Here is a 20,736-nt window from a genome sequence, read left to right on the forward strand (position 1 = left end):
GCTATTGTCATGTCAGCCAGTACTGTGAGTGTCATTCTAAATGAGTGCTATTTTATGAAGCGATTTATTTTCGCGGATGAACTAGGGGTTGTTTGGCACTTGTGGATGAGCAAGGGAATTTTATTGTGGAAGCGGACTTGACAGAACTTGTCAGATACAGACGTTCAAACGGGGGTTTACAGCCTTGAAGTTAGATATTTTTTTCGAAATACTCTGACTGATAGTAGGTATGACAATTCCATTTGATTAAGTGATCAGTTCTTTGAGTGGAGTTGTGTGTTATGTACCTACGATACAGCATTTGGTTGAATGAAAAAAGTGCAAAATCGATGATAATTTCAGTTTGGTATGTTGTCTAGTATTGGTATCATTGTCATACCTTTAAACTGATTATGTTACAAGTTGCAACATGGGCTAAATTTGTGTCAGTTCTCTCTCAGTAATTGTACATGTGTCTTTATCCTTATTGCCAAAATATTGCTTTTTACAAGGTTCAATACTGTAGTAAATGAAATTTTTCTTTTAAAAAGTATTACCATATTGCTTTAGTTGAATAATATGTGTGTGCATGGAATAAATTAGATATATTGTCTTTTTCAAGCTTTTATTATCATATTGATTCCTTTGGTGGCTTGGATAACTGTTCAATCCCTGTCAGTCATGTTTTATATAATAGTCAAAAGTAGTATACCAGATGGTGAGACGTGCCATATCCCTCTGATCAAGGGATGTTATCAGGTGCTCAGTATATATTGGCTGCTGCACTAATCTGTATTGCATTTTATATTTGGTTTTGGGCAATCTTATTAGAGGTAAAAAATAACTGGGGGCAATTCTCTAAATACAGAAAACCTGAAATATTCTCTAAATTTAAGTTATTAATGCCTGTTAAGTTCAACTTGTACGATAGGCATAAACTAAGCTTCTCGTCAAGTGGCTGAGTGCTTTGATATTTTGGTATTTTTCTTATCAGGTGGTGAAAAATGGTGCAAAAGTTAGACCTGACTCGGGACATAATGTCTTGTATGTACTGAATCAATGCCTTGCAAAGCCTATGGTGTTATTTGCACTCCAATTTTCAGTGTTTCAGAAGAAAATGAGTGAAGACAGTTGAATAAATTCTTTGCCTCAAGCTGTATAGCCTAGCGGTTTTGATCACTTAAGATGATACACATACTATCACAATTATTACATCCTGAAATATGTCAGTTTTTATTCTTACAAATTTCCATTCCAGTGAGACAGTATGATAGCAGTAGAAGTACACTGTGATGTACTTGAATGCTGTGGCTTTGCAGTGACCCTTATTTGTCAGTTGAGTTTAAGACTGCCTCCAGCTTTATTAGTTTAAAATCTATTGGAAACCCTGCCCTGGCAGATTGAAGAATTCTAAATTTTGATATCTTACACATATATATCAGTAATGATAAAATGTCAACCAAAACATATCATGCCCTATATTGTGTTATGATATACAGCAGACTAAGTCAAATCTAAGCCATGTATACCTCTTTAAAAATCATAATTATAACTTAGTTGTAACTTACATTTGATAAGCTGATAAAAACATGGGAAATGTTAGTGAGTCAAACTTGGTTGGTATAAGTGAGCATTAAAAGTACCCTAAAATGCACCCTCGCTGCCATGAAATGGTATCATTTCGCACTTAGACTCGATTGCATTGAGACAATGCACATTAACTTTTTGCAGCGAGTGTAATATGCTTAATAGGTGCGAGACATGAAAAAATATCATAATTGCTGCATTATGGTTCTTTTTCTACCTTGCATACAACAACAGACTTTTTATATTGTATTACAGGTAAACCTTTACTTAGACCAAACTTTGCATGATTTTTTCTGTATCCCACATAGGACCAGCAAGAAGGCCATTGGCAAAAAGGCTCTTTGATTATAAATTTATCCTGTAACAGTGTAAAATCTTGTAGTTTTAGCTTTATTTGTGTTGTAAGTGTGTCATTTTCTCAGCCTTTGGTAAAACTGTCATGAATGTGGTCTTTATATGCTTGAAGAGAGCAGGTGTTTTGACCTAGGTGTTTGGATGTGAAATTCACCTTCTTAGGCTATTTATTAAAGTTCCTGTATGTGTGACCTATTCCCCCTTAGTGAGTGTTAGGGAAGACAAAATTATACCTTTAGAATACTATAGATGAAACACTGTTATGCACTTGAGTGATATTTTGTTATTAAACCACAGTAATGAGAATGCAAGTAAAAAACAAGATTTAGAAGAAGTAGAAAAATACCAGCACTACCAATTAGATGAATGAAAAGATGGTGTTGTGATGTAGCAAAATCTTTTGGATATGTTAAGAAAAACCATAAAGATATGATGATCATATTTGAATATATGTATACATCCTATTTTTATGTTGCCACTAGTAAATTATGGTATTTTTCCCTGCTTTAATTAAAATGGAAGTTAACAATTACAGTTAAGTGCGAATTTAATTAGTGTATTAGTAAAACCATGGATTTTGTGGTGCTCATTGTTTCCAAGCTCTACAGCCAACATTTGGGGTCACCTCACCAAGAATGTTGTTATGCTTGCCAGCTGATGTTCCATAGCGTGTGCAAACATTAAGAACAATGACAAGAATTGGAATTCTATTGCCAAGGCAATATAATCTATACAGTCAACAATTGACAAACTAAATATGGGAGGTAATATTGCTCCTGCTCTCACTTTATACTGTATAATAAACATCTGTTGGGATAATATATTCATATGCACGAGAATAAAGATAAATCTAAACATAGGTATTTTGATAACTGTTGGGTTAATTAAAATAGCAGTATATTAAATAGTCCAATAAAATAAGATCAACCACTGTTAAAGTTATAAAACTTTCATGTCAGACTATAAAATTGTCATCAATGAGACGGTATGTCTGCCACAGCTTTTAAAATGCTTTTGAGCAGTGGTACAGAATATTTTAAATTGATACAGTAATTAAAAGAATGCCACACCTGCAAGGGGAATATGAAAATGTAGTTTATTTGCATAAACAGTGTTGACCAGAATTATAACAAAAGTTATCACATTTTTAATCTGCTCTACATGCCTTGTTCGCCATGAACTTTTGTCAGTCAGTTTATGCGTCCGTCCAAATAAATGAGTGTGATTATGAAATGCTGGTGGACACGGATATAGAAGATGGTAAAGATAATCAGGTTTGTGGTCGTGGTTGGGATTTTGGTAGATAAAATCTACATGAGTCTATGACGTGAAGGGAAAACTAAATCTTCCACTATGGCCTGTTCGTGACTGTAATACTAAACATTAGATTGTCTTTAATATCTGCTTGAATAATTGGTATATAATCTTTTGTGATTGTGTTTTATGGAGCAGCAATAGCAGTGGATGACAGATGATGGAATTGATCATGGGGTCAGCCATTCCATCTGTATTATTTATGGGCAATTGCAGACAAATACATTTTAAGTCTTGGGATTAAGTTTTGTGCCCTTATGTGATCTAAATACGAAAAAGATTCTTGATAACTTCCAAATGAGAATCTTAGTGGGAAAAACGTCAGACTTTAATATTAGCTGATGTATATCCAGAAGTTACCATTAGGTGACAAAGTGGAAAAGTAGGGTCGTACCTACGTGATAGAAATATTAACCTGACGCAAACAAACACCTTTTTTTATGGAGCTTTTGTGTGTAGTTAATTAGCATATGAATGGGCAAGGTCAGGTGAATTCTAATGAGTAAACTGCATATGGTAGTGGTTGAAGGAATCAGCATCCACATCCTGCTTAGAGGACGAAGAGACACAGTTTATGACATTGAGTTTTGAAAAGCGGTGGCTCTAATCGCAACTACTAACTTGTCTTGTGCACAGCTGGTCAGGAGATACCTGTCAGATAAGTCACATGATCACATGGTGTGTATTTTATGCGGAGTTTTATCAAGGAAGGACCTCTAACCTGGGCATAGGTCCTGGGGGAAAATTGATTAGAGCGCCACTCAATCTACCTGTGTGTCAACATTGACTTGTCCTATACTTAGAAAATTGGCGGGTGGGCCTATGAGATCAAACATTGATTGGCTGTGCAGCGCTGATAAGATAAGCCAGCATATTGCAACAACAGCAGCAGCAGCAGGTGAACTCTCCACGTCACTGAGCAGGACTGTTATATTCACTAGGTTCATGGAGGTGGAGAACAGTCACAATCACATCTCATTCAAAATGTGCCCATTTGGTAAGCACATGGGTCTAGGGAAAAGACATGATAAGGTATGATCTCATACGTTGGATTTTACATGTAGTTGATATGCATGATTGTTTAGGGGAAATGATGTTACTGTCGCTTGTGTTTGATATGCTTACTGTTAGTCAAGCTTTCTGGTGAAGGTTCTCTCTTGTTAAATGTTCAAGGTAAGCTAAATGACTCATTCTTAAAAAAAATAAATTGGAAAGCTTTTAAGCAAGGTTTTTCAGTGTGTGTTCTGAACTTATAACCTGAGCTACAAGTGTGTCATCCTCCGAACGTGTCCTCAGACAGTTAAAGACCCTAGTCACATAATTATACCCTTGGATAAATGCAAACTCATTTAATGTCTGAGATCTATGACAGATTTACCACATAAGAAATTGAAGGCCGTGAAGTACCTTTTTTCCTTTAACTAGGCTTCCATGACACTCTACATTTATCAAACGCAAAACGTGCCTTTTCCCAATAGTGATGTTGTCATTTTGATATGTCAGCATGTCAAGAGAACTTGACAGATATGGTTGTAGAGTTGTAACATTTCATCTGTTCAGTGAAGGTATGTTTTAACACGTGAGTAAGCCTAGTGTCACGGTGCCTGGAAATTGTTATCACAAATTACACATGATGGTGGTCACTAATGGTTGTTATCGACAAAACAACTTTTTATAGTGACCACTTACAGCCTTAAGATACACGTGTTTTGCTGAGGAGCTCATTTAAACATAGTGGATGTGGATTTCATTTTAAACTTTATAGTGTTTTCTTGAGACTTCCATTAAATGGGTTGTAGTATAGGGAAAATGTAGTTTAAGAACATCGGTTTAAATTAAATGGAGTCTGCATGCACATTTAAATAATTCCATTAAGTAAACTTGGCTGCCTGAAGGGTTTACCCTGTCTGGCATGTGTTAGTGTTGTAACTTAGAGACATGACTCACAAAGACACTTAAAAGAAATTGATCTACTGGCACAAAGCGGCATTATTTTGTGGTGGTTAAGGGATGTCTTGGATGTCTGGTTGCAGCTTCTAAATTTCCGTGATTGTGCAGGAAATTGTCCATACTGTGGCGTTTACCAGGCATTTTCTTGGAGATGTTTACCTTTAAAGAGAGTGTATTCAAGATCTTTTTTCATCACTGAAGTTCATTTTTCAGGTAAATTGCAGTGAATAGAGCTGTCAACAGAATAACAAATGCTTGGAAATTAGTTTGCGTGCTACTTCTGTGTTTGTAACAAACTGGTGTTTGTATTTGGTATTGTTAAAAAAATTGAATACTTTCTTAAAACCTGTGTGTGTGTGTTTAACCTTTCAGGTGTTTAATACAGTGAAGGTCAACTTTTTGTCCCGTGTTCAACTTGGTTTAAAAGGTTAAGTTGCAATTGTGTTCTGTATGTAAATGAGTGGCTGTCAATATTTTTCTTTAACAATGGGTAAGTGAGTGTTGTATATAAATAAATAGATATGGGAGCTATAAAGCTTTCATACGGATTGTTCTGCACTGATAATCCCCTTGAATTGGTTCAGTTGGGTGTTTATTCCATGTTTTTCACCCAATCTTTCAAATAAGGTCTATATCTGATTGATCACCATGTATCCTGATTGTATGTCTGTTAAATTGATTGAGCTTTGTTGAAATTGTTGTTGTTCATTACCAATTCAAGTGTTGCTATTGACTGGTATATTGTATGCATGGCAGCTGACTGAAGCCCAGTGAATAGGTTTTTGGCTGCAACTAGTAGGACTGCTTCTTCCTAACAAATCGTATAGTCTTGTTTCTGGATGTCCTACAACCACAGCTAGCTGAATATATGCTAACTCTAATCATTGTTATGTGAACTCTGTTAACTAAGTTAAACTGCTCCGTGGAATATTGAGCAAGGTTGTTTGAATAGAAAGTTTGTGCACAGGTAGATTAGGAGATCAAGTGTGCTTACTTACTTATTATATTTATGACTCTTTTTAAAATCAATATAGCACGGCTATCTTTTATAGCTTTTTACCATTGCCATTGCAACGCAATATTTTGCCTTGAGTATTGAATACATTCCAGCAGTTTCTTTTGCTGCTTGCAATTGCATCTTTTTGTGTTACGTTACAAAACCCATTATTTCGCACAAACGGAACATAATATTCATTCTAACAGCTAAATGTTGCTCCTTAATGAACTAAAAATGCAATAACCAGGTCTAGGGTCTTGTTATGATACCCACTAAGCAGAAACCTTGCCTCCACTGAAATTGAAGTAATGCACATGTCACCTTCTTATGGGCTTAACCAATTTGATTTAAAAAACACATTTTACGAGTCTTCTGGTTTGAACAGATATTGGCAGTTCACCTCTGGGCTCTCATCCACAATGCCAGCCATTATGACAAGATAGCTCCAGGGAAATTGGCATCTATTGTTGAAACCTATGAATATGAATGAATAAACAATTCAAGTGCCAGTAATCTTCTTTTCATATTGAAAGCTTGATGCTTGAGACCTTGAAGTGCAATAAATTTAAATGATAAATTTTACGAGTATTATTCTGTGCACTTGGAATTCATCAGTGTATGAGAGACAGGCTGAACTACACACCAATGGCCTTTCAAGTCTGCTCAAGATATACCTAGTTAATTACCTTGAAAAAAAAAAAATGGGCAATTCGGATAATATGTATGCGTTTTCTAAAACTTAGTGTGCTGTTTAGCTATATGGATAAATTTCCTATTTGAGATTTGTATCTCAATTTAACACATGTAAATGTTCATGAGGTGACCAACCTTGGTTTACCACATGGTTAACAGAGAAGTTAAAGGTTTTTTTGTAAACACCCTAGACCATGCCTGGTTAACTTAAGTGGCAAGGAGTGAACATTGATCAGACAGCCCAGACAGTGCCATAGAAGTCACTTCAGGTGAAGTGGACTTGATAGAAACCAAATGTATGCTGTTACCAATGCCAACCATTATATACACTTCTTTCTCTGCAAAAACATTCACATGTGTTTTGTATAACGGTGCAAGTTTGAGAAAAAGGTTGATAGTTGTGAAGTAAGATGTAGGTGTTGCCAGGAGATAAGTGGGTGCCTGTATGTTTCAAATTGCACGATATCAGAGTAGTTTACAGTTAAAATATATAGATTTTATTAAGTGCAATTTTTTTTTTTGAAAAAATATGAGAACAGGGATGAATAGAATTTGTTCCTGTGGGTTTTTGTTTGTTATTAAATGGAATATGTTGTTTGCTAGCTAGAAATGTTATAGATCTGATTGTTCCCAGTTTGTTTTGACAGCTACTAAGATCAGCCCTCAACCTAAGACTTGTGTTTTGTTTTGATTACAAGGTCAAGTATTTCTTTGTATTTCATTACAGAGTTCTAAAAAGATGACCGCCATTGGGGAACAGGTAGCGGTCAGTCCCCACACAGCTGATAAAGTGACCCGTGCCAAAGTGACCCTAGAGAACTACTATACCAACTTAATAGCACAACATGAGGAGAGAGAAAGCAGGTACGGTGTGGGATCTATCAATACTACTAGGGAAGTTGTTGCACAGGTTTAACAAATCATCAGAACTGACTCATGCCTAGGAAATACAAATTGGAAAGTGGAGGATACATTGTAAAATTTTACCTTTGATATGTAAACAGCAGGCGTGATCTGTGGTTTTTAATAGAAAGTTATAGACTACTCGGCACAATTGTAGCAAAATTTTTTACCATATTATTTCCACCACTGTATTGTGGAAATCTCTTTTCATTTGAAACATGCACCAAAGCATGTCTTTCTACCAAGGTAGTGCTGTAGCAAATTATATTTTTGTCAACTGACAATGAGGCAGTAGATATCTGAAATAATTGAAGTGTAAGATTGGTTAGGACTCCATTATTTTGAGGTTAGGCCCGTGTTAAAAATAGGTTGTTCTGCTCTGCTAATAGCATGTTTACTGGATGTGAGATAACAAGTGCATAAGGTGTGTTATTACCTTAAACCTCAGTCATAAATTTAAACTTTCACTGTGTACAAAGCCTGCCTTCATTTTTACCTGTACTGTTTACTTTGACCCTTTTTATGCTGATATAAGTTATATAAATGGGTCCAGTTTCTTTTTATGACTGTCCCTTTTCCTTTTACTTCCTTCTTTAAGTTTTTTTTTTTTATTAAAGTAAATAAAAAGCACTAGGCAAGTCTTTTTTTAACTGATGAAAAGTTGTCTCCTTTTCCATATCTCAGTTCCCAAAGAGAAAGAATAAGTATATGATGTAGAGAGAGAGGGGGGCTTGGGAATTGATCGATTGATTGATTGATTATTGATATTTTAGCAAAAAATAAAGAAAAGAAAGAAAGAAAAGGAAACTTACTAAACATGTTGATTGGTTTGTAGTCAGCATCCTAGCTTTTGTGTATAACAGTTTCATGCCATCTGTAGCGGTACTGTAGGCCCTAATGTAACCTTTAATTCAATAATACTGACTGTAGCTAGCATACTGTTCAGATCTAACAGAAGTCAATCTTAGAAAATGAACACTATAAATCAGCATACTAATAAGTTAATCACTGAGCAATGTTGCTACAGACTTATCCTGAGGAAAAAGCTTACTGTATAGCAAATATAAAATAAATAGTTAAAATCTGTAAAGTACCATAAAAGCATGCGTATGATAGTTTTATGTGTTAAAAATATACTTACATAAGTTGTCTACTGTAGCACTGTGTCTGATTGTGAGTCTTTTGCACTTTGTTGCCCTCACCAGATCTTGTACAGGTGTATCAAGGTGAAATTTGCTCTGTTGTTGAATAAGACCCCATTCCCACAGATTTTAGATCGATCTATCCCTGTGGGGAGTCTCACTAGATTACTCTCAGCTTAGCCTGCTAAAATGTCTGTCCCGCCTACTAAAAGCTCTAAGGGGGTAACTACTAGTAACTACCGTGCACGCTCAGCTGACAGCAATTTAGCGTGAACCCCCAGGGAGTTAGGTCGATCTAGATGGATCAATCTAAATCTATGGGAATACAGTCTATGATTCTCCCATGTGGCACATTGGGTTAACCAGTGAGCAGTGAGCACTGCAGTATAACAGAATCTATTTTGTCAAGGGTGCTCAGAATAATATTTTTTGATTTATCTTATGTTGATGCTTTGCTAAAAGCAAACCTTGTCACTTTAGAAAAGCAGTGCATAGAACTATGCAAATCTATCTTCAAGAAAATAAAAAATGACAAGGACATGTTAAGTTACCTCTTAAACCTCCAGAACACACAGAAAGCTAAGACATAACCAATCCAACTTCAGTGTACCAAAATTCAAGACCCAACATTTTAAAAACACTTTAATACCTTTGTGTTTTATTTCAAACTCAGTTTGATTGTAGTGTAAATCCTTTAATTCATGTAAATATTTTATTTTATAATTTTTATTGAACTCGTTCACCTGTACATCTATAACCTTTAAGTTGCAGTGTTTTAATAAAATTAGTTCTTATTATTATTATAATATATGGTTTTGTATTTTATAGTTGAGGCTCCATGTTGTGTTTGTTGTCAGTTTTTCAAACTGTTTATTCTTTGACATTCAAGTTAAGCATAAAATAGGTAGACTGGATGAAAATGTATCTCTCATAACGAGTGAAATTCTGATGGAAGAAATATAATCCCAGCATAGATTTACTAGTACATATATTATTCTTTATTTTTCCAGATATCGTAAACTGGAACAGACAATGGAGGATGAGGGTCTCTCAGAAGAACAGGTGAGATAGAGAAAATCTGGAACAAGATATGTAGGAAGCATTTCATTGATGAGCAGTATGGTTTTCACATATGTCTTCATATTGCTGTGCATTAAAAATGTAGCTGTGTAATGCAAAATAGAGTCACTTTTATAGCTCTTTTTTTTTTCAAAACTCCGTCCAATTCTCACACAAAATTATGTTAAATGTTTAATTTTAACTTTCAGAAACAAGAAAAAAGGCAGCAGCATGCACTGAAAGAAACAGAATTTTTGCGTCTTAAAAGATCACGGTTAGGTGTTGATGATTTTGAACCATTAAAAGTCATAGGAAAGGGAGCTTTTGGAGAGGTAAGTCAATCAAGTGATCACATTATGGCAGTTCTTTGTGGTTGTATCATTCCATGTCGAACAATTTTTCTTCAATAGATGGTCAGCAAAGTGATAAAGCTGTGGAGAGTAAAAGGACTGACATATGATATTTCCATTCAAAAAGAAAATATTGATGCTGTGTTTAGTAGGTAGTCTAGTGATAATAAAGCATGGTAGTGTATAGAATAGTACTGATGGTTTCTAGGAAGAAATTAATAACATGAAGAAAGGATTAATTTGCACTATGATTTAGAAAGGATTTGTGCTAGTTATCAAATTCTTGAAGTTGTTTTTCATATTTTGTTGTGTGGTTATAGGGAATGTATTCTAGATGTATCTCAACTATTATCAATGATAAATTCAAGATTATGGTTGTTTAAGGTTATCATTTCAATTTACATGAAACTTTCTACTGAATGGCATTTTTTTTAACCTGGGAGAGAATTATTTAAAATTGCAACATCACAGTTGATGTATGCTGGTTTAGATAGCTCAGTAAATAAGCAGTCAATGTTCTAGGTATATATGTGCATGATCATGGTGGTTGCTGAATTATTTAAAACCAGCAGGTTAAATACTGATTATTATACATGATGTGAATAAAAAAAAACTTACTGAGTAAAGTATACTTACAGTATGAGAACTAACCTTAGAACTGAATCACTCGTGCAATATGAGAAAAGAGAAAATACTGCTGTTGCAAGGGAGAAACACACTCAGGTTGATTCTCAGCTAGTGGTAAAGGGGAAAAAAGTTCAAAAATTGATATTTGATATGTGATAGATGAGCACAGCAAGCAAGAACAGTTAACAGGTGTGTGGTCTTTATTTATTAGACCTACCAGCTTGTTCATCTACAGGGTCCATTCTGCTTTATCATTTATGACCATGGGGATCATAAAACAGAAATTAGGCAGGTGGGTTATTTGGGAGTGGGTGCTGACATATAGATGGACATTGTTGGATAGATCTAAAATAGAAAGGAGCGTGAAGCTTATGGGCGCAACAATTGTTCCTCTCTTTGAAAATTAACAACTTTGATCCACCTTTCTTGGGTATGGCAAAGTAGGATCCAGGTTTCCTAATTTTGGAAAAAAAAAAAAAACATTTGAAAACAATTTTTTTCCTTTGTAATGGTGGTAGAAGAAATATTAGAGAAAAACTAGTAAATTAAAATCTTCAAAGCTATCATCAAAGGAACATTTTAAAAACCCATGTGTGAACATTAACTGTAGCCATGCCCATCAGGAATACTTTGATACAGATAGACTCAAGGGGAGCACTACAAGCTCAGTGAGAGAGAAAGAAAATTAATGTTAAAATCTAGAATACTCAGCCACATATTTTTTCTTCAAAGTTAGGTAGTCAAATTAATGATATCTCTGAGAGGAGGATAAAGGGTAGGTTTGATTATTTCTGTGATCTTGTGAAATGTATATATATGTCTTAAATTGGTTTGTTTTTCTAGGTGCGTTTGGTGCAAAAGAAAGATACAGGTCATGTTTACGCTATGAAAATACTTAGAAAACTAGACATGCTAGAAAAAGAACAGGTAAGGGGAAAATTGTGTTAAAAAGCTGAACCTTATCCCTTGTAATGTTGTTCCCACATGAAATACCCTTTGCCAGGGCATGACTCTTAGGATCTTTAATTTTGCATCTTCTTATGAAACTTATTTACTCATACTTCAGTTCTGTGTAAAATTAATAGATAATAAAGAATGAATTGATGTGTATTAACATTTTAAGATATTTAAAAAAAATTATCATTAATTGGAAGAAATTGCTGACATAAAAGGCATATTGTGATATTAGTTTTATTTCAGTTAAAGGATAAATTCTGACATAACTTTGATTTTATCTCCCTTTCCTTTTGTTTTCAGATTGCACATGTGCGTGCAGAGCGCGATATTCTAGTGGATGCAGACAACGAATGGGTAGTCAAGATGTATTATTCCTTCCAAGATGCACAGAATCTTTACCTCATAATGGAGTTCCTGCCAGGAGGTGAGGAGAAAAGGCTTTCATAATATGAATATCTGTAACAAATGCAGAATTTTATAAAAAAATTTTTTTTTAATTTGGTTGTCATGGTAGCAGGTTAGTGATTAATTCCTAGGCTCATTGTGATTAGAATAGTTAATACAAAGTAAGCCCAGTTGTATATGTGTGTGCCATGGCTACAAGTGATATTTCCTGGAATCTGGTGATGAAGCTAATCAAGCTCTTAGTATCCCACAGACAGGCACACCAGGATTCCACTGAAGGTTTCATCAGAGTGAGAATTACGGCAGTAAATCTTTATGCTAAACTCAGCTTCTGTGAGCTTAAACGAACTTGACATTTAAGAAGGGTTGTTAAGTCTATGGCGTAACTGAATTTCTGAAATTTGGTTAAATTCATTGTGCTGACTTCAATCAGGGAAGATGAATGTTCTTAATGGTTGGGTTATGGTACCTTGCCAAGAATGTCTAGAGCTTATTTCCCCAGTAGATATATCAATCTTGTGTTGATGTACCAACTGACTCCTGTAGAGTAGCATACGGCTCTCTTGTTCATTAGGAGTACTTCCAAGTGATGCAATGCCATTTGTGGGGCTACCTAAACAAACTGTATTGCTTTTTTGTCCAGGAGCTATTTTGACATGAGTGTTATTTTGGTGCATTTTTAATAAGGAGGCATTCTTCAATGAAAAGAAGGCCTTCAACTTCATTGAGCAAATAAACCTCTTTATTTGTTTACTAACAGTTGATTATTATGTATATTCCTTAATTGTTGACTTACATTTTTTTTTTATCAGGAGACATGATGACACTGCTTATGAAAAAAGACACTCTAACAGAGGAGCAGACACAGTTTTATGTAGCAGAAACAGTGCTGGCAATTGGTGCCATACACAAAATTGGTTTTATTCACAGAGATATAAAACCAGATAACTTATTATTAGATTCAAAGGTAGGATATGATATGATAAGGATTGTGTTTGAGCCGCAAACATTGACTTTTATCGTGCATTTTTAATGTAAATGTTATAAGCTATTTAAAACAATATTGTGGCACATTTTTTCAAAATGAGAGAAGTTTTTGGTTTTGGTTTCCAGGCAGAACGAAGAAGAGATTGAATTCTTGTTATATATTTATTTAAGTGCCCTATATAGATAAAGTATTTTATTTTGTTGATTTTAGGGTCATATAAAATTATCAGACTTTGGTTTATGTACTGGTTTGAAGGCTGCACATAGAACAGACTACTACAAAGACTTATCACAAGCCAAACCAAGTGATTTTTGTAAGTATTAGAAATACACATATCACAAAAAATTTTTAAAAAAATGGAATCTTATTACAGTTAGATCATAGGTATACCATGTATTTGTTTATAATTCAAGTGTCTGTTGACTAAAATGACTGTGAGGTAGTAGCATTAAGGGATACGGGACTCAAAAATAAATCCTTATATTTCAGCTTCAAACTACATGGATTCAAAAAGAAGACATGAAAGTTGGAAGAGAAACAGACGGGCACTGGTAATCTCAACCTCTTTTTCTTTCATTTTATTTTGAAAAAATTCAGAGATAAAAAGGTTAATGTTTACATATAAACCAGCATTAAGTCCAGCAATATTTGAGGCCTGATTACATCCAGATACTGACAGTGTTCATTTGAACTGTTTGTAAAACTACATTATATATAAGTAGGGCAGCACATCAGTTGAGGTAAAGTATTATGGGCATGTCCATTTTTTCAGGCATATTCTACAGTAGGTACCCCAGACTACATTGCCCCTGAGGTGTTTATGCAAACGGGCTACGCTAACACATGTGATTGGTGGTCATTAGGGGTTATCATGTATGAGATGTTAATAGGTAAGTTCTTGGACACAATTGGAATATTTTAAGAGATTTATGATGAATTGCTGATTTTCAAAAAGTGTTTAGGTTCAAAAGTGTGATCAAACTCCTCTTTACGTACCATCAACTTACCTGACTTTGCAGCATTATAAGGAGAATATTCATGACTAGCTTTGGAGTCAAACCTTATATTTTGTTGGGAGTTATGCAACCTTCAAGGAAAAAAAGAATTTTATAACAGTGAAGTAACCCCAAGTGTCCTGTATTAGTGAAAAATATCAAACAAGATTTCACAAGATTTAGAGAAGATTGTAGCCAGAAATATTGATAGACTAGTGAGTGTGGTGTCGCAAGAAATAAAAGCTTACAGAATTCATCCATGGACTTTTTGGGGTTGTTTTCTCTTGGGTTTTGCTGAATTGCAGTCTGATACACAACAGTACAAATGGGTCATCATTTGCACATCACTTTTGTGTTGCTTCTTCCCTGTCTCTCCAGCTGCATAGTGTTTCATCCTGATTTTCTTCAAAGTTGACTCCACTTCATGTGGATTCATGCACTTCTTTTAATCTCATGTGATGTCCTACACTGCTGTCCCTGATGATGCCATGTTAAATTATTGGTACATGCCAGCCAGTATATATATCCATGTATATATCTATATTGTTTTCATTTCCAGGCTATCCTCCATTTTGTTCAGAGAATCCCCAGGAGACATACAGGAAGGTGATGAACTGGCGAGAGACACTCATCTTTCCTCCAGAGGTGCCCATCTCTACAGAGGCCAAAGACCTCATATTAAGGTAGGCCATTCACTCAAATCTTGCAAGTGGAACTAAGCTCGCTCAAAAATGAATAATGAAAAGGATTTTTTTTCATTTAAGGTTTCACCATTCAGAAACATTTCAAGTTCTTTAAAATCAGTTCATGATCAAAGATTTATCCAAGTTGTCTTTGTCAATGAAAGGATTGATATATACATTATGTATATTTCATTTTTTATGTACAGACACAGATGTGTCTGTACATATTGCCATCACCTGCGTCTGTCGGCGCCGATGGCGATGGCGATGGCGATGCCGGCGCCGTGCACTTTCCTTGTAAACACGATAAGTGGAGGGCAGTTTTACTTTTTGGCTTTATATTTACAGAGCTGATGAATATTCATAAAACGCAGGTCAAGTTCGAAAATCAGCATGATCGGGCCATTATTGTAGAAGTTATGCTGTTTTTTCACTTTTCAGCATATTTTTCACATTTCCTCAGATTCAATTCTTAGGCATGTTAACAGTCTCATTATTAAACTAATAAGATACGTAAAAGTGTTTGTTTGACATTTCCTGCATCTTTACAACATTGTTAGTTGATTTTGTAAAAATGATGGTAACTTGTTATCGTTTATTGTGTAATAAAGTTTCAAAAATGGAAATAAACTCATATCATTGCAGTTTGTCAGATTCAATCATTCACTATGTTCAGAATCTCAGAATGGAAGAAATTGGACATTTAACACTGCTCTGTTGATATTTTTCCCATCTCATCAATTTTCTTAGTTGATCATATAAAAATGGCAGTAAACTGTTAATTTTGTTTGATGTTAAAAATTGTTAAAAATGGAAAAAAAAACATTTCAGAACAGTGCTGTCTTGTTTACATTTTGTCATTTTCAAGTTGTGACTTTGAAGTTCCATGGGCCTGAAGACCTTTGCTAGTCACATTTTCTGAATATCCATGATACTAATATTTTATTATTAAAAATTGATGGTCATCATGCTGTTAAACATTATGTAATATTGCATCAAAATTTGAAAAAAACCTATTTTGGGCACTGCTCCCATGATGACCATTTAAGAAAAACCATGTTACTTACTGTTCTCAAACAGTACAGTAAATATATATAGATGTGTCTGTACATATTGCCATCACCTGCATCTGTCGTCCCCGTCATCGCCGTCGCTGGCGCCGTGCACTTTCATTGTAAACACGATAAGTGGAAGGCAGTTTTACTTTTTGGCTTTATATTTACACAGCTGATGAATATTCATAAAACGCAGGTCAAGTTCGAAAATCAGCATGATCGGGCCATTATTGTAGAAGTTATGCTATTTTTATGTACAGACACAGATGTGTCTGCACATTTTGCCATCACCTGCGTCTGTCGTCGCCGTCCCTGTCGTCGCCGTGCACTTTCCTTGTAAACACGATAAGTGGAAGGCAGTTTTACTTTTTGGCTTTATATTTACAGAGCTGATGAATATTCATAAAATGCAGGTCAAGTTCGAAAATCAGCATGATCGGGCCATTATTGTAGAAGTTATGCTGTTTTTTCACTTTTCAGCATATATGCAACACTGTTAACACATTTCAACGAAAACCTATAGGCCTGTTGTCATGAAACTCACAGGAAAAATTGATCTTACTAAAACGTAGGTCAAGTTTGAAAAGTGGCATGATCGGGCCACTATTTTAGTAGTTAAACTTTTTTTTCTTTTTTCAGCATATATGCAACACTGTAAACACAATATAAGAAAAACAGATAGGCCAATTGTCATTAAACTCACAGGAGTGGTCAATCCTGCTAAAACGCAGGTTAAGTTCAAAAATCAGCATAATCAGGCCATTATTTTAGAAGTTATGCTGTTTTTTACATTTCCTTAGATTCAATTCTTAGGCATGTTAACAGTTTCATTATTTAATTAATAAGATATGTAAAAGTGTTTTTTTGACATTTCCTGCATCTTTACAACATTGTTATTAGTTGATTTTGTAAAAATGATGTTAAACTTGTTATTGTGTATTGTGTAATAAAGTTTCAAAAATGGAAATAAACTCATATCATTGCAGTTTGTCAGATTGAATCATTCACTATGTTCAGAATCTCAGAATGGAAGAAATTGGACATTTAACACTATTGATATTTTTCCCATCTTATCAATTTTCTTAGTTGATCATATAAAAATGGCAGTAAACTGTTAATTTTGTTTTATGTTAAAAATTCTTAAAAGTGGAAATAAACCCATTTCAGAACAGTGCTGTCTTGTTAGGATTGGCATGCAGTTCAAATTAGAAAGCCAGCTCAATTGGGTTATCATTTATTATTGAATTTATGCAGTTTTGTGTGAAATTTTCATTTTTCTCATTCTGGCATTTTCAAAGTGTGAACTTGAACTCCCATTGGCCTGAAGCCTTATGCTTGTTACACATTTTACTTACGTCAGTATTACCTGTTGAGCATAATTAAAATTTGATGTTGAATTTGCAGTTGAGCATAATGTACTTTTGCATCAGAATTGACAGTAGCCTATTTTGTGCATTGTTATTGTCTGCTTTTTGTCTGTACATTTGACAGCTTTGCTGCCTTGTTCTTCTTTTAGATTCTGCTGTGATTCTGAGCACAGGATTGGTGCCACAGACATAGACGAAATCAAAAAAGCACCATTTTTTAGCACAGTTGATTGGGAACACATCAGGTAACACTTAAGGCACTCTTTATTGGCTTATGTAGCAGTCAGATCATTTGTACTTTTCACTTATGTTTGTAAGACCAATGATCATTGTCTCTTGGCATTAATTTATTTTGGTTTGTTTTCAAGAATTTCATTTTATACATAAAGTTATAGTGTGAAGAAATAACTTAATTAAGCTTAATTGTAATCTTTAGATAGCTAATAAGGTTTAATTTGATTTCCAGAGAGCGACCTGCTGCAATACCAATAGCAGTGAAAAGTATAGATGACACGTCAAATTTTGACGAATTTCCTGAAATAGATCTCAAATGGCGTAAGTGTGCATTTTGTAATTCAAGTATGCTTTTCATGTTTTTAACATATGCATATATAGTCAATGATAGTATTTTTCACCACAATATTTCGAAGTCCTCTTTGTTTCTGGTATAGTAAAATGGCCTCTTTTTCTATCCTTTACAGCAACAGAGCAGCAAGCACAGGAAGATTCCAAATATAAAGACTGGGTTTTTATCAACTATACTTTCAAAAGGTTTGAAGGATTGACACAGAGAGGACTTGCTCGGCCCTCCGTTTCAAACAGATGAAAAAGGCCATTCCTGTCTGTGATACAACTTCGGTTGTTAAATTTTACAACATTGCTAATGGAGTCAATATTGAATTGACACATGCTATCTTTGTTTCTGGAATGCTTAAAAGCTTAGCAGTGTTGTCACAGGCATAATGCTTTGCAGAAACTTTCTGGGCAGTGTCTAAGCTGTCTAGAGACGGAATGAGAAGAAAATATGAAGGTCATATCTCAGGATCATGAATAATTGTGAAAGAAACATTTGTTGACCTAGATTTTTTTTATCTGACTCTGGGTGACTTTTCATATTGCTTAATGTTATAACAACAACACAAAACTTCTGTGAAATATCAGTGATATTATTTAAGTGTTATACATTGGCAATTTGAAAGCATGATTTTAAAAAAGTGCACAATTTAATTATCTGAGATAAAGGTTTGGTTTATGACATGCTGCAATCCAGCTTTATCTACAAGTTCTTCCATATGTTAACTGTTAATTTTGTGCACATTTATGAAGCCCAAGGCTTTAGTTGTTTACCAAAGAAGAATATAATTTATTTGTGTGTAGTTGATAGATGGAGAGAAGCACAAGCTGATTGTCTCCCATTTTATTTTTACATGAAAGTAATGTTTAACCAAGTGTCAATATTCTTGAGGTTTATTTTATGGTTACCTTGGTATGAAACAATACTTTGGGACATTAAGTGTATAATGAGACAAGGAAATATGATTAACACATACGGATGTGGCACACAGTGTGGACATACATTTTTCTCTTATTCAAAAGATGTAGTGATTAGAAAAAAAGATATCTGATCCTTTCGAGACAAGGTAAATAAATGCAAACTGAAACTGTAAGAAATTTTTTACCACTTGTCCTGCATAACCACGACTGCACATATGAAATGGAAGTCCTGATCAAGTTTATGAATTTGTCTTTCAAATGTAGATGAAATTGGAATGGTTCTTTATGTTTGCAATTGGCTACCTGCATTGTAAAATAGCTTGACCTTGGATCACAATCTGAGATAATAGTTTGATTTTGTGTAATGGGGAAAACGACACTTCTCATAACAGTTCTGTGGTTGTGTAGCTCATTATTGAATGTGTGATATGTCCCCCATATGCTGGTATTGTTTTGATAAAATATTAGGCAGAAATTTGATATTTATATCCATTCAATTTTGTAGATGTAACTACCTCCAGATAACAGTATCGATCTTAGTAGTATCAGACTATTGGGATGAGGTGCTTTAATGTTTCAAGGAATTTCCCAGAATGCATATTAGAGAGGAAAGGGGATTTTGGGCACCTTGTTAATTTTAATGATAATGGATGTAAATAGCATATTATTAAAACTGCAGGCTTAAATGACATTGCTTGTGCCAACCTTTCATTCTTTTAATTTTGGCGTGCTAAGGATGAACCATACATTGCCCAGTCACCAGAGAAAGCAGGTGTTGGTGCTTTTATTTTCTCCTAACATTGTGATATTTATGTTTGTTATGTTAAGTTGTTAGATGTCAGGATCAGTGTTGAAGTAAAAATGGTAATAGAGCTTTTGGTGCTAACAACATGTGATTGCTTACTGCTTGTTAAGTGTCTGGCAAATACACCTAAAATATATAAAGCTTCATATTGGGTCCCACCTTTACTGGTTCTGGTCCTCAGCATGAACCATTTGTGTCCATAGTTTGCTGTATAAAACTGCTGTAGTTGTATATTCAGAAAACCTCCCATGGAAAAAGTTGTGATCCACTAAGAGTGTGATAATAATAGACTTGTGAATATATAAATATATACATAACTACAAATATGTAAATATAATAAAAAATGAAGTATATTGTGAAGAGTTTATTTATTGAAATATACTTCCTTAAAACATAACATCTTAAGAAAAAAAAAAGTTATTATCGTGAAACTTAAAAACAACCTGGCAATGTTTAACCTAAATTAGAAAACAAAAATGTTTTCTGTACCTTTTTTAGTAGGAATGGGCTGTCTTACAATAAAATATGAACTATATTATTCCTCATTTATAACAAAAACTATCTCAATAGTACTTGGTTTAATTCATGTGACATGAAAAGAATAAAAAAGTTCCTTTAAGTACAATTCGTAAATTTAAGTGAAAATGTATATCACATAAATATTATCACAGAGATAACCACATTAACAATCAATAAATAAGAAGATGAATTATATAGAAATAACACTGGTTAATGGAGAAAAGGCAGTTCACATTGATGCAGTTAGCCCCAATAATGTTATGAAGGCATCATGTCAAGTAAAAACCAAATCATGAATTACTTGTGAATAATTTGTATGTGTAGCAGTCATTCATTTTTGCAACTTGTATCTAGAGATTTAACCAATGCTGCATTTCCTTCCACTGAGTGAATCATCAAAGGCTAGCGGAAGAACTTCCTTCATAAATTCTGCTTGGGCAGTCACCAAAAATTCCAAGTCTGCGTCCCTCTCTTCTGAGTAAACAAAAATGTCATATTTATTTTATTCTGATT

The 20,736-nt window shown here is 34.4% G+C and overlaps 2 protein-coding genes across 6 annotated transcripts in view; one reads left to right on the plus strand and one right to left on the minus strand.

Annotated features, from left to right (window-relative positions):
- LOC106158447 (serine/threonine-protein kinase 38-like) lies at positions 1-20,057 on the plus strand. Of its 3 annotated transcripts, none has more exons than XM_024076659.2 (14): positions 1-223; positions 7,602-7,738; positions 9,930-9,981; positions 10,188-10,310; positions 11,799-11,882; positions 12,213-12,336; positions 13,130-13,284; positions 13,516-13,618; positions 13,795-13,856; positions 14,078-14,195; positions 14,860-14,983; positions 17,555-17,650; positions 17,872-17,960; positions 18,107-20,057. In XM_024076659.2, exons 2-14 carry the CDS (start codon positions 7,614-7,616, stop codon positions 18,229-18,231), a joined length of 1,380 nt encoding a protein of 459 aa, XP_023932427.1. In that variant the 5' UTR covers positions 1-223; positions 7,602-7,613; the 3' UTR covers positions 18,232-20,057. The 3 variants fall into 3 exon arrangements, with proteins under 3 accessions (XP_023932427.1, XP_013389892.1, XP_013389891.2); XM_013534438.3 differs by having other exon boundaries at positions 5-227; XM_013534437.3 differs by lacking the exon at positions 1-223 and adding an exon at positions 3,760-4,266.
- Positions 20,056-20,736, minus strand: part of LOC106158395 (F-box only protein 47) — a 4,572-nt gene continuing 3,891 nt past the window's right edge. For 2 of the 3 annotated variants that reach the window (XM_087001414.1, XM_087001412.1), the window contains one exon: positions 20,056-20,697. In XM_087001414.1, the coding sequence (XP_086857540.1) occupies positions 20,582-20,697 (116 nt within the window). In that variant the 3' untranslated portion in view covers positions 20,056-20,581. The remainder of the gene's footprint in view (positions 20,698-20,736) is intronic. The other variant, XM_087001413.1, reaches the window with a different exon arrangement.

This window comes from Lingula anatina, chromosome 1 (genome assembly GCF_051362555.1).
Source record: "Lingula anatina isolate TDL-2025a chromosome 1, LinAna3.0, whole genome shotgun sequence".
In the NCBI taxonomy this organism is placed as follows: Eukaryota; Metazoa; Brachiopoda; class Lingulata; order Lingulida; family Lingulidae; genus Lingula; species Lingula anatina.

Bases quoted from the DNA above. Each gene is read 5' to 3' on its own strand.
- LOC106158447 (XM_013534437.3), top strand. From the start codon at position 4,057: ATGAGATCAAACATTGATTGGCTGTGCAGCGCTGATAAGATAAGCCAG. The intron at 11,883-12,212 runs GTAAGGGGAAAA...TTTTGTTTTCAG, and splicing joins ACATGCTAGAAAAAGAACAG to ATTGCACATGTGCGTGCAGA. The intron at 17,651-17,871 runs GTAACACTTAAG...TTTGATTTCCAG, and splicing joins GTTGATTGGGAACACATCAG to AGAGCGACCTGCTGCAATAC.